The sequence below is a fragment of the Gorilla gorilla genome, chromosome 6 (genome assembly GCF_029281585.2).
Source record: "Gorilla gorilla gorilla isolate KB3781 chromosome 6, NHGRI_mGorGor1-v2.1_pri, whole genome shotgun sequence".
Classification (NCBI taxonomy): Eukaryota; Metazoa; Chordata; class Mammalia; order Primates; family Hominidae; genus Gorilla; species Gorilla gorilla.
In genome coordinates this window covers 148,208,045-148,221,293 of record NC_073230.2, presented here as the reverse complement: position 1 = coordinate 148,221,293, position 13,249 = coordinate 148,208,045, and the positions used below count along the sequence as shown (strand labels likewise).

The window sequence follows — 13,249 nt, the reverse complement described above, 5'->3', positions numbered from 1 at the left end:
CCTCTGTTGCCTTTGCTGGAGTGCAGTGGCACAATTGTAGCTCACTGCAACCTTGAACTCCCAGGCTCAAGAAATCCTCCCGCCGCAGCCTCCCAAGTAGTTGGGACTACAGGCACATACCACTATGTCTGGCCAATTTTTATTTTTAGTGGAGATGAGGTCTCGCTATGTTGCCCAGGTGGATCTCACAGTATGTTGCCCAGGATGGTCATGATCCTCCCGCCTTGGCCTCCCAAAGTGTTGGGATTACAGGCACAAGCCACTGCACCTGGCCCTTAAATCATTTTTCATGGCTTCAAATTGGAGGAGATTCTATGTCTGTACTCCCAACCACTGTAGCCAAACTAGACTCTTCAGTCTCTCATCTTCTATATTCCCATTGTGGCATTTACCCATGAATTTGCTTATATTTCCATGCATTTTTTCACGTCTTCGCATACATGCTCCTTGAGTGCAGGGACTGTTTTTTAAACTTCTGCATGTTCTTACATTACTAACTAATGTAAATACCACATAGAAGATAGTCAGTAAACATCTAGAACTTAGTTGATTTGATAATAAAAGGTCCCTGGGAACCTGTCAGACCACAAATAAGGCCAAGTGGATTAAAAGACAACTATAGAAGCAGCAACTAGAGGGAACAAGATGTCCCTCTTAGACATCCTAAGATGATCCTATGTGGCCCCCATGTTTGGCTGGTTTTCATAACAAAGGACTCTATTCCTGAAAGAGGGTTAATATACCATGAATGACAAAACTGAGGAGAATTCTCATTAATCATTTTGAAGAATTTCTAAGTTAGCAACCAGATTCTATTATTTTTTAAAAAGATGTATTTCTTATCTGATCAATGACCCATCTATTTTATTTGAAGATGTTGGAAAAAAAAACCTTTTTCCTCTTCAACTTGTGTCCTGTCTTTGGGGGCCTAAAAATTAACTGGCACTAGACAGATAAATAGGAGAAAAGACAAAGTTTATTTACACATGCATGCAGGAGCTTCCAGTAACAGAAAACTCAAAAGTAAAGGTTTATATACCTCAACTTAACAAAAAGGAAAGTTTTAGGGCTTCAGTACGAGAGTTTGGAAGTTTTGATTGGGTTGTTTTGTGTTTTTGAGACAAAGTCTCAGCGCTATCGCCCAGACTGGAGTGCAGTGGCACACTCCCGGCTCGTTGCAGCCTCCTCCCATGCTCAAGCAATCCTCCCACCTCAGGCTCCCGAGTAGCTGGGACTGCGGGTGCACACCACCATGCCCGGGTTGTTATTATTATTATTATTATTATTATTATTATTGAAGAGAGCTCACTATGTTGCCCAGGCTAGTCTTGAACTCCTGGGTTCAAGCAATCCTCCCACTGCCTCGGCTTCCTAAAGCGCTGGGATTACAGGCTGAGCCACAGCACCCAGCCCATTGGGTGTTTTGGTGCTAATGGTAATGGGACAGTCTGTCTTCCTGGCAGCTGAATACTCCGAGAGGCTTTTAATGGCACCATGTTTTCGGGAGGTTCTGCTTTAGTCAGATAAGGGAAGTTTCATTAAGATTTCTTTCTACATCTTCTGTAGCTCAATGTTTTCACTTAAAAACAATCTTTACGTCAACTCTGGGGGTCAAAGTACGTCCCCACGGTGGAAAAGTTCTTGTCCCAATCTCTACGGGGAGAAACCGATCTGAAATCTTGGGATATGTTTTAGCATGTCCATCGTGATTGAGGTACAAGCAGTGGTTCAGGGCACCGAGTTAGCGATTCTAGGTAAGCAAGACCACGTCAAGAAGTGGTTCGTCCAAAAGTTCGTGAGAAGGCAGAAACGAGGGAGAGTGGCAATCGTTGTTCTTTAAGAGGGCACGGTGGTGGAGGAGAAACTTGCACATCGGGGCCTGGGGTACCACGATCTGGGGCCTGGGGACGAGATTTGGGGAAACTCGGTGGCATCTGGGCTCCGCTTGACGCCAGTGCGTGTTCGTGCAAGTTACTTCCTCAAGTTCAGGGTGAGGATAATAATATCTACCGTGTGGAGTTGCTGGGAAGATTCACTACCAACGGAGGCAGAGCGCACGGCTCGCAGGAAGCGCTCGCTAGGGTCTGCTCTTTCCGGGAATGGGTGGGGTGCGCACTCCTCAACAGGGCTCTCAGGACTTGCGTCACACGCCTCAGTCGGCTGGCTTATAAAACACCGGCCAGAGCCCCAAGATCGCTTTTAGTTTCTCTTCTTTCTAAAGAAGGCTCGCGGAGCCCGGCTGGGGAACCTCACCCTCGCCGAGCCTAGAACCGAGAGGGGGCCACCCCAGGCGGTCACCAGCAGATTTGCCCGCGCGTTCTCTTTCTTTCCACCCAGTTGCCCTTGCGGCCGGCTGTAAACCTGCCACTAGGACCCGGTCGGTGAGATCTAGCCTCTTGACCTGAGAGCCGAGAGTGGATCGCTGGGCTGGGCTAACGGCGACGGAGAGCGCGCCCTCGCTGACTCCAGGCGCGCCCAGCAGTAGCACCGCCCGCGCCCGCCCCTGGACACTTGTAAGTTTCGATTTCCGATTTCCGCGGAACCGAGTCCCGCGCCGCGGCAGAGCCAGCACAGCCAGCGCGCCATGGCGGACCCGGAGGTGTGCTGCTTCATCACCAAAATCCTGTGCGCCCACGGGGGCCGCATGGCCCTGGACGCGCTGCTCCAGGAGATCGCGCTGTCTGAGCCGCAGCTCTGTGAGGTGCTGCAGGTGGCCGGGCCCGACCGCTTTGTGGTGTTGGAGACCGGCGGCGAGGCCGGGATCACCCGATCGGTGGTGGCCACCACTCGAGCCCGGGTCTGCCGTCGCAAGTACTGCCAGAGACCCTGCGATAACCTGCATCTCTGCAAACTCAACTTGCTGGGCCGGTGCAACTATTCGCAGTCCGAGCGGTGAGTGCACCCGGAGGGAGGGGCGCTGTCCGCAGCCGTGGTCGGGGTGGACTGTCCAGGCGGGCAATGTTCTGGGAGGGGCGCTGTCCGCAGCCGTGGTCGGGGTGGACTGTCCAGGCGGGCAATGTTCTGGGAGGGGCACGGCCTCGCCGGGACCCCGCACCTGACAGCCTCCGCCTCCAGCCACTCCCTTCTCTGCTCCCCTCTGGGAGCCTCTGCAGGGCCCGCGCTTCTACCTTTGCCGTTCCCTTCCTTCCGGCACCTCCAGACCTTTTCTCGAGAATGGCTAAAATGCTAGTGCCTGGCGGAGACCGGGCTCAACCTCCACCCCTTTCCCCGCCCGCCCGCACGAATCAGAAGAATAAAGTGCTCTGGAGCCAGCCAGGGCCTAGAGAAGCGGGAGGCAGGTTTGGGAAGGAAGGAAAGAACCTCCAGTCTTTGGTATCTTGAGTCTTTCCCTCCCTACTACCTCCTTCCCTAGACGTGGCGGAGCCAGTAACCCAGCCGCCCTGGGCCCCCGGTCCGTCTCCGCCGGAGCGAGCCGCAGGTCTCTCTGCTTGTCCCTCCCTTCCCGGTCACCCCCATGCCCCTCATCACCGCTTTTCTGATGCCTGGCGCGTAGCAGGGGTGGCCCTTTTCCAGGTTCCTGAAGTTGTAGCAGCCGCGGGCCTTCCCTCCGGGTGGTCTCTCCACGGTGGCGCGCGCAGTTGACCGCCTGCCTTGGGACAACTCTCTTAAATCCCTTTGAAGCAGTGTGGCTCACGTCTCGGGCCACTGCTTCTGTTGTTTCCGTTTGCCTTTTTTTTTTTTTTCGTCTAAATGCAGATGCGCTGCAAGGTTTGGGTTAAGCCTCTTGAGTGATTTTCTTCCCAGTTTCTCCCTAGAGAGCTTGCTCCCTCGAGGACAGCTGCACATCTAAAAAGATGGCTTCCAGGTCCACATTCGCTGCCCAGGCCTTTCCCTTGATCCCAAGCCCTTCCTCTCCCGCGTGTGTTCTGTCCACAGAGTCAAACTCATCTTTTCCCCCAGGCGGGGTTTTAATCCTCCTCACAATCTGTCATCACCAAGTCCTTTTTGTGAAGTCTCTTTCCCTTCTTGGCGGGTTCCGCCTTCCCATCTAATTTCTGAATGAACTGAATGAACGCCTTGTTGAATTAATGAATGGTTCTCTCTGGCCAGTCTTTCCTCCCACCCTTTCTGTCACTATGTGCTTCTGCTCAATTACTTTTCTCGATACAGTACTTTTTACACTTGGCCCATTCTTAAACACTTTGACTTGTGTCCCAGGGTTTAAAATGGTGGTCAGCAAACTTTTTAGGCTGGAGTGCAGTGGCTCCACCTCGGTTCACTGCAACCTCCACCTCCCAGGTTCAAGCGATTCTCCTGCCTCAGCCTCCCGAGTAGCTGGGATTACAGGCATGCACCATCGCACCCGGCTAATTTTTGTATTTTTAGTAGAGACAGGGTTTCACCATGTTGGCCAGGCTGGTCTCGAACTCCTGACCTCAGGTGATCCACTTGTCTCAGCCTCCCAAAGTGCTGGGATTACAGGCATAAGCCACCAAGTCCGACCAGTCGGCAAACTTTTGATCACGCACCTAACAAAAACTCCAGTCACTCACCCCCAATATACGTGTAATAAAACACACAAAGGTAAGTGTTTTACATGGATGAGGTAGAGGACGCAATATATTTTTTAAAAAATTTCTTTGTAGCAAAAACCCTTTCAGCCCACTCTAACGTTTTTAAAAAGTGCTTGAATGTGTTCCTTTATTTAAAAATTTCTTTAATATGTTGTGGGGCAACAATTTGAAGGTTGTTTCTGAGTTGCTGGGAGTTATGGGTATCGAGGAAATCATCTAAGTCATTGCTGGTCACTGAAGAAATCTCTGAGAAGGAGAAGAGAGCAGAGGGTGGAGGATAGAAAAGGAAGGAACATTCTAGCATGTTCTAGCACTACACCAAATAACATGGTTGGAAGGCTTTGTTATGTTTTTTCTGTTCTTATCTTTTCTATTATGACAAATTCTTCACCAACTAGTGTTGACTTTTAGTATGAAATACATATGCTTTTTATTTTTTTATTTCTTACTATGGATATTTTCAACATACTCAAAAGTAGAGAGAAAAAAGTGATGAAGCCCCTTGTACCCATCATTTCATTTCAACAGTTTTCAAAATATGGCCAGTTTTGTTTCATTTATTCTCCCTATTCCCCATGTGTCCCCAACTCCAATGTCTTATTTTAAAGCAAATCTCAGCAACCATTTGATTACTAAGTACTTTAGTATCTCTAAAACATAAGAACTATGTTTTATTAACATAATACAGTACAATGATCACATTTTTGTAAAAAAAAATTACAATTTTAATATCATCTATTGTCCACTTGGTATTCAAATTTCCCTGATTGTCTTATAAATCCAACTTTTATTTTCAGGAAAAAGGCTACATAGACATAATCCTTTTAAAAAAAGATTTTTAAAAAATTTTTTGAGATAGGGTCACCCAAGGCTGGAGTGCAGTGACCCGATCTCAGCTCACTGCAAACTCTGCCTCCCAGGTTCAAGCAATTCTGCTGCCTCAGACTCCCAAGTAGCTGGGATTATAGGTGTGTGCCACCATGCTTGGCTAATTTTTTGTATTTTTAGTAGAGATGGGGTTTCGCGATGTTGGCCAGGCCGGTCTCGAACTCCTGAGCTCAAGCGATCTGCCGGCCTAGGCCTCCCAAAGTGCTGGGATTACAGGCCTGAGCCACTGCCTCACCTGGCCTATAATTGTTTTCATATGTTACATATCTAACATTTAAATACTTTGTTTCAATTTGTTGTAGGCAATATGCTTAGAAATTTTAGTTTTATGAAGTTTATTATGGTATATTTTTCCCTGGTTTGAAACAGCAAAACTGTTTTAAATTCGTTAATTGGGTTGTTAACCTCCACTTTTATAAGAATATATATAATATAGGAATTATTTGGTCTATCTAAATTTGGATGGACCCTCCAGAGAAGTCAATAAAGTTTATTTTTTTTAGTAGAGTGATAAAATCTTATTTCCTAACATTTATTGGCGGAGCCATACTTTTAATTTCGTTTTACATCACTTTTGAATTTGGGAATTACAAACTTTTAATCTATTAATGTATAAAGTGTTCTAATAAGGACCTCTGGGAGAATTTTTTTTTGTCCTCGGGTCCTAGAAAACATGTTTTTTTCATCCCTCCTTATGTTTTAAAAATATTCTCCTCTTAGCGAGTAATAAAACCTTGTCTTCCAAAACTTGCCACTTGTGAGTTTAAGAACTTTCTTTGTAGATTATCAGCTAATGGGGTCTGTTAACTAATTGATACCCATCTTGACATTACTATTCAGTTCAGTAAACTGGTCTCTGTTTACAGGGGGACGATTTGCATTGTGCTGGGTGTATAAAATTTTGTCTGTGGTACTATTATTTATAGATAGGATTTTTCCTGTCTATTCTGTAGTTCCTGTCTTTTCTTTTGTAATGTTTTTAGTGATACATTTTAGTTGACAACAGGGCTTGCTTCAATGTTGGATAATTGTTTTGGTGAATCGGTTTGGATATTTCTATTTGCTTTGCTGAAATATATACCCACACATGGAGTTCTAATCCCAGTTCTGATGCAAAAATAATCACTATTTATCGAACAAATAACTATATGCCAACCACTATGATAAGCACTTTGGAGATGATATCCAGGTTAGTCTTTAGGATAGCTCCTAAGGTAGTATTTTAAGTCCCATCCTTATTATAGGAAACTCGGGCATGGAGTCTTTCAGAAATCTACTGAAAGTAACATAACTAGAAGCTGGCAGGATTGGTATTTGAACCGAGATCTGCATGACTTCCTTTTTTTTTTCTTTAGAAATGAGATCTTGCTTTGTCACCCAGACTGAAGTGCAGTGGCACTGTCATAGCTCACTGCCACTTCGAATTCCTGGGCTCAGATGATCCTCCTCCCTCAGCCTCCTGAGTAGCTGGGACTACAGGTGGGCGCCACCATGTCCGGCTAACTTTTCTTTTCTTTTCTTTTTTTTTTTTTTTTTTGAGACAGAGTCTCACTCTGTCACCCAGGCTGGAGTGCAGTGGCGTGATCTCAGCTCGCTGCAACCTCCGCCTCCCCGGTTCAAGCGATTCTCCTGCCTCAGCCTCCCGAGTAGCTGGGATTACAAGCATGTGCCACCACACCTAGCTAATTTTTGTATTTTTTAGTAGAGATGGGATTTTGCCATTTTGCCTGGGCTGCTCTCAAACTCCTAGGCTTAAGCAATCTTCCCAGCCTCCCAAAGTGCAGGATTACAGGCATGAGCCACCGCTCCCGGCCTTGTTTGACTTTTTTTTTTTTTTTTTTTTTTTTTGTGACAGAGTCTCGCTCTGTTGCCAGGCTGGAGTGCAGTGGCGCGATCTCGGCTCACTGCAATTTCCGCCTTCTGGGTTCAAGCGATTCTCCTGCCTCAGCCTCCCGCGTAGCTGGGACTTCAGGCGCCTGCCACCACGCCTGGCTAATTTTTTTTCTTTTTTGTATTTTAGTAGAAACGGGATTTCACTATATTGCCCAGTCTGGTCTCGAACTCGTGAGCTCAGGCAATCCGCCCACCTCAGCCTCCCAAAGTGCTGGGATTACAGGCGTGAGCCACCGCGCCCGGCCTTGACTTCTTAACTAGCTACTTACATTGTCCAGTAACTATATGAAGTTATTAATTCAAAAATTTATTTTGCCTGCATGATTTCTGTTTAACTGTTTCAAGCAGGCTGCCTAAGCGTCTTTACCTTGCTTTGCGGTTTTTGCCGATGTGGGTGTTTCCTCTGGGTTCTTTCCTGTTTGTATGTCTTTCCTTTTCGGTTAATTCACATTTTGGGTGGGGGTGGGTAGATGGGACGAGGACTAGTTGACTGTTTCGCAAGTTGAATAGAATACTGAAAAACTCAAAGAACAATATAACAAGCATCAGAGAATATTTATTCTGAACCCATAAAAGTTATAACTCACCTCCTAGGATAAATAAGTGTTCACATTTTTCAGTTTTGCTCCTCTTTTAAAATATAGTAAACAATCATAACAGACCTAAGGTTATTTTTTTCTCATCCCCAGTCTCATTTCCCTTTCCTAAGAAGCAGCTTCAATCATGATTTTGGTGTGTATCTTGCCCTTCCATGATTTTATAATTTCCTCTTGTATATATTTGTATCCATATACAAAATGTAGTATTTTATGTGTTTTAGAATTTTTATTCAATGCTGTGTTTTGGAGATCTATTCATATTGCTACACAAGGACCTAGTTTATTCATTTTAACAGTTGAAAAGTATTTCATCGTAGGATTTATACCACAGTTCAGTTACCTATTCCCCCCAGTAATGGATATATAGTATATTTCCAGGATTTTGTTACACCAAATCGTGCTGCCAAGAATTTACGTGCAAGTGTTTCCTGGTGCTCATGGTTAGAGCTTTTCCAGGGTAGATCATTAGGAAGTGGAATTGTTGGTTTGAATTGTTACATAGCTTCAACTTTTCCAGATTCTGACAAATTAGTATAAAGGTGGCTGTGCCAATTTATACTTATATGTCTGAGTGTCCCAGTTTCCTCATTTTCTGGCCAATTAATGCTTGGTGTTATCAGACTTTTTTGGCTTATGCCGATCGGAAGGCTTTGAAATAGTCATTATTTGAATTCAAAAAAAAATTTTTTTCCTGGGCTGGGTGCAGTGGCTCATGGGTGTACTCCCAGTGCTTTGGGAGGCCAAGATGAGAGGATTGAGGGCAGGAGTTCAAGACTAGCCTGGACAACATAGTGAGACCCCATCAAAAAATAAAAAAACAAGTAAAATAAATAAAAATTAAAAATAATTATATAAAAAATATTAGCTGGGCGTGGTGGTGCATGCCCATAGTCCTAGCAGTGCTGGAGGCTGAGGCAGAAGGATTGCTTGATCCCAGGAATTTTGAGGTTACAGTGAGCTATGTTCATGCCAGTGCACACCAGCCTGGGCAACAGAGTGTGGCTCTGTCTCCAAAAAAATTTTTTTACAACAAATTTTAAAGTTTTTGTATTAAAGTTTTTATTTTATATATATCATATATATACACACACACACATATACATATACATATATATATACTTTTTTTTTTTTGAGACAGGATCTTGTTCTGTCACCACTCTGGAGTGTGGTGGTGCAAATATGGCTCACTGCAGCCTCCACCTCCTGGATTCAAACGATCCTCCCATGTCAGCCTCCCAGTAGCTGGGACCAGGCTAGTGCCACCATACCTGGGTAATTTGTGTGTGTGTGTGTGTGTGTGTGTGTGTGTGTGTGTGTGTGTGTAGAGACGGTGTCTCACTATGTTGCCCAGGCTGGTCTCGAGTGCCTGGGCTCAAGCATTCCTCTTGCCTCAGCCTCCCAAACTGCTGGGATTACAGGCATGAGCCACTAAGCCCAGCTCAGCATGATTTATTACTGTTAAATATTTAGACATTTGTATCCAAGCCTCCATTTATAACCTTGCTCTGGGCCCCACCAATTTTAGAGAAGGTCTACTCTGATTCCCTGAAATGTCTTCATTGCTTTCTTTTGCATGAATGTACACAATTTATATATTGATTTTCTCATTATTAAAATTGAGACTGGGCTCAGTAGCTAATATCTGTAATCCCAGTACTTCGAGAGGCCGAGGTGGGAGAATCTCTTGAAGTCAGGGGTTCGAGACCAGCCCGGGCAACATAGCTCCTAGAAAAACATTAAAAAATAAAATTAGTTGGACACAGTGGCACACACCTGTGGTCCCAGTTACTCAGGAGGCTGAGGCGGGAGGATCACTTGAGCCTGGGAGGACGAGGCTGCGGTCAGGTGCAGTTGCGCCACTGCCCTCCAGCCTGGGCAACAGAATGAGACCCTGCCTCTGAAAAAACAAAGTAAAATTGATATTGTTTTAAGTATTTGCTATTAAACCATTATGCTTTGAACATTTTGGTATATGCTTCTTTGTGTACATGTACATGAGTTTCCCTAGAGATCTAGTAGTGGAATTTTGATTCTTTTTTTTTTTTTTTTTTTTTTTTGATCATTCTTGGGTGTTTCTCGCAGAGGGGGATTTGGCAGGGTCATAGGACAATAGTGGAGGGAAGGTCAGCAGATAAACAAGTGAACAAAGGTCTCTGGTTTTCCTAGGCAGAGGACCCTGCGGCCTTCCGCAGTGTTTGTGTCCCTGGGTACTTGAGATTAGGGAGTGGTGATGACCCTTAACGAGCATGCTGCCTTCAAGCATCTGTTTAACAAAGCACATCTTGCACCGCCCTTAATCCATTTAACCCTGAGTGGACACAGCACATGTTTCAGAGAGCACAGGGTTGGGGGTAAGGTCATAGATCAACAGCATCCCAAGGTAGAAGAATTTTTCTTAGTACAGAACAAAATGAAATCTCCCATGTCTACTTCTTTCTACACACACACACAGCAACAATCAGATTTCTCAATCTTTTCCCCACCTTTCCCCTTTTTCTATTCCACAAAACCGCCATCGTCATCATGGCCCGTTCTCAATGAGCTGTTGGGTACACCTCCCAGACGGGGTGGTGGCCGGGCAGAGGGGCTCCTCACTTCCCAGAAGGGGTGGCCGGGCAGAGGCGCCCCCCCACCTCCCGGACAGGGCGGTGGCCGGGCGGAGGCGGGCCCCCACCTCCCTCCCGGACGGGACGGCTGGCCGGGCGGGGGCTGACCCCCCACATCCCTCCCGGAGGGAGTGGCTGCCGGGCGGAGACGCTCCTTACTTCCCAGAGGGGGCGGCTGCCGGGCGGAGGGGCTCCTCACTTCTCAGACAGGGCGGCTGCCGGGCGGAGGGGCTTCTCATTTCTCAGACGGGGCGGCTGCCAGGCGGAGGGGCTCCTCACTTCTCAGATGGTGCGGCTGCCGGGCGGAGGGGCTCCTCACTTCTCAGACCGGGCTGCCGGGCAGAGACGCTCCTCACCTCCCAGACGGGGTCGCGGCCGGGCAGAGGCGCTCCTCACATCCCAGACGGGGCGGCAGGGCAGAGGCGCTCCCCACATCTCAGACGATGGGCGGCCGGGCAGAGACGCTCCTCACTTCCTAGATGGGATGGCGGCCGGGAAGAGGCGCTCGTCACTTCCCAGACTGGGCAGCCGAGCAGAGGGGCTCCTCACATCCCAGCCGATGGGCGGCCAGGCAGAGATGCTCCTCACTTCCCAGTCGGGGTGGCAGCCGGGCAGAGGCTGCAATCTCCGCACTTTGGGGGGCCAAGGCAGGCGGCTGGGAGGTGGAGGTTGTAGCTAGCCGAGATCACGCCACTGCACTCCAGCCTGGGCAACACTGAGCACTGAGTGAACGAGACTCCGTCTGCAATCCTGGCACCTCGGGAGGCTGAGGCTGGCGGATCACTCGCGGTTAGGAGCTGGAGACCAGCCCGGCCAACACAGCGAAACCCCGTCTCCACCAAAAAAATACGAAAAGCAGTCAGGCGTGGCGGCGCGCGCCTGCAATCCCAGGCACTCGGCAGGCTGAGGCAGGAGAATCAGGCAGGGAGGTTGCAGTGGGCCGAGATGGCAGCAGTACAGTCCAGCTTTGGCTCGGCATCAGAGGGAGACCGTGGAAAGAGAGGGAGAGGGAGACCGTGGGGAGAGGGAGAGGGAGACCGTAGGGAGAGGGAGAGTGGAATTTTGATTCTTAAAGTTTTATGTGATAATGCCAAATTGTTTTCTGAAGTGTGTTTGCCAAGTTATACTCCCACCAGAAGAATAAGAGCCTTCCCTTGCCTCACATAGTGGTCAAGTGGTATTGTCAGCTTTTAAAAATTTGTGCCAATACAAGGAATGTGAAATTGTATTTCACTGTGGTTTTTTTGTTTGCTTTTGTTTTTGTTTTGAGACAGAGCCTTGGTCTGTCGCCCAGGCTGGAGTGCAGTGGTGCAATCTCGGTTCAATGCAGTCTCCGCCTCCCGGGTTCACGCCATTCTGCCTCAGCCTCCTGAGTAGCTGGGACTACAGGCGCTTGCCACCACGCCTGGCTAATTTTTTTTTTTTTTTGTATTTTTAGTAGAGACAGGGTTTCACCATGTTCGGTAGGGTGGTCTCGATCTTCTGACCTCGTGATCTGCCCACCTTGGCCTCCCAAAGTGCTGGGATTACAGGCGTGAGCCACCGCGCCCAGCCCTCATTGTGGTTTTAATTCTTTATATATTCTGGATCTCTAGCCCTTTTAAGTCTTATTACTCGTTTTTTTAAGTTTGTCTTACTTGGCATCTTAGTAGTTGCTTCTTATTCGCATTTTACTTTTTTGGTCATCATAGCACTCTATTTTTGTTTGTAACAGTTTTTGTTTGTTTATTTGTTTTTTACCATTTTAAAAATGGCTAAAACTATTTTTATTTTTTTTGAGATAAATTATTTATTTTTTGTTTTTTACCATTTTAAAAATGGCTAAAACTATTTATTTTATTTATTTACTTTTTTGAGGTTTATTTATTTATTTATTTATTTTTTGTTCTGTCACCCAGGCTAGAGTGCAGTGGTGTGATCTCAGCTCACTGCAACCTCCGCCTCCTGGGTTCAAGCGATTCTCTTGCCTCAGCCTCCCAAGTAGCTGGGATTACAGGCACCCGCCACCATGCCTGGCTAATTTTTGTATTTTTAGTAGAGACAGGGTTTTGCCACATTGGCCAGGCTGCTCTTGAACTCCTGACCTCAGGTGATCTGCCCTCCTGGGCCTCCCGAAGTAAAACTATTTTAAAGTGTACAGTTCAGTGGCAATAAGTATATTCATGATGTTGTGCAACTGTTACCACTATTGGAATTCCAGAACATTTTCATCACCCCAGAGAGAAACCCCACAACCATCAGGAACCAGTCCTCATTCTCCCCTTTCCTCAGCCTCTGGCGATCTCTTAACCTACTTTTTGTTTGTTTTCCAATTCTGGACATTTCCTGTAAATGGAATCTAATAATATGTGGCCTTTTGTGTCTGCTTCTTTCACTAAGGAAAAATGATTTGCATTTTACTCTTGCATGTTCTGTGTTGTTTGTGTGGGCGTATTCATCTAGGAGAAGTCTTCCTGAAGTTCCTTCTGTAACTAATTCTGCACTGTCCGTGGAGTCATGTTGTTGTCAGACTGGTGGCCTTAGAGACATGCTGTTTTCTGCAACGTCGTGACACGAAAGGGTGCACCCTGTAAGAATCATTTGGGAATTTTTGTTCTCTTTTCACAAACACTACATCTCAAATTTTTAATTTGATCAAATTTGACTCTCGGTGTCTGCAATTTTCTTTAGAAATTAAGCTAACAAACATTATGACATTGTAATATTGTGAACCATGATAAAATCTTAA

General features: G+C 46.5%; 1 protein-coding gene across 2 annotated transcripts in view; it reads left to right on the top strand.

The window, feature by feature from the left end:
• Positions 1–966: 966 nt before the first annotated feature.
• ZC3HAV1 (zinc finger CCCH-type containing, antiviral 1) overlaps positions 967–13,249 on the top strand; it is a 67,608-nt gene continuing 55,325 nt past the window's right edge. The window contains exon 1 of one of the 2 annotated variants that reach the window (XM_019030282.3): positions 967–2,892. In XM_019030282.3, coding sequence (XP_018885827.3) covers positions 2,585–2,892 — 308 coding nt within the window. In that variant the 5' untranslated portion in view covers positions 967–2,584. 2 annotated transcript variants of the gene reach the window in all.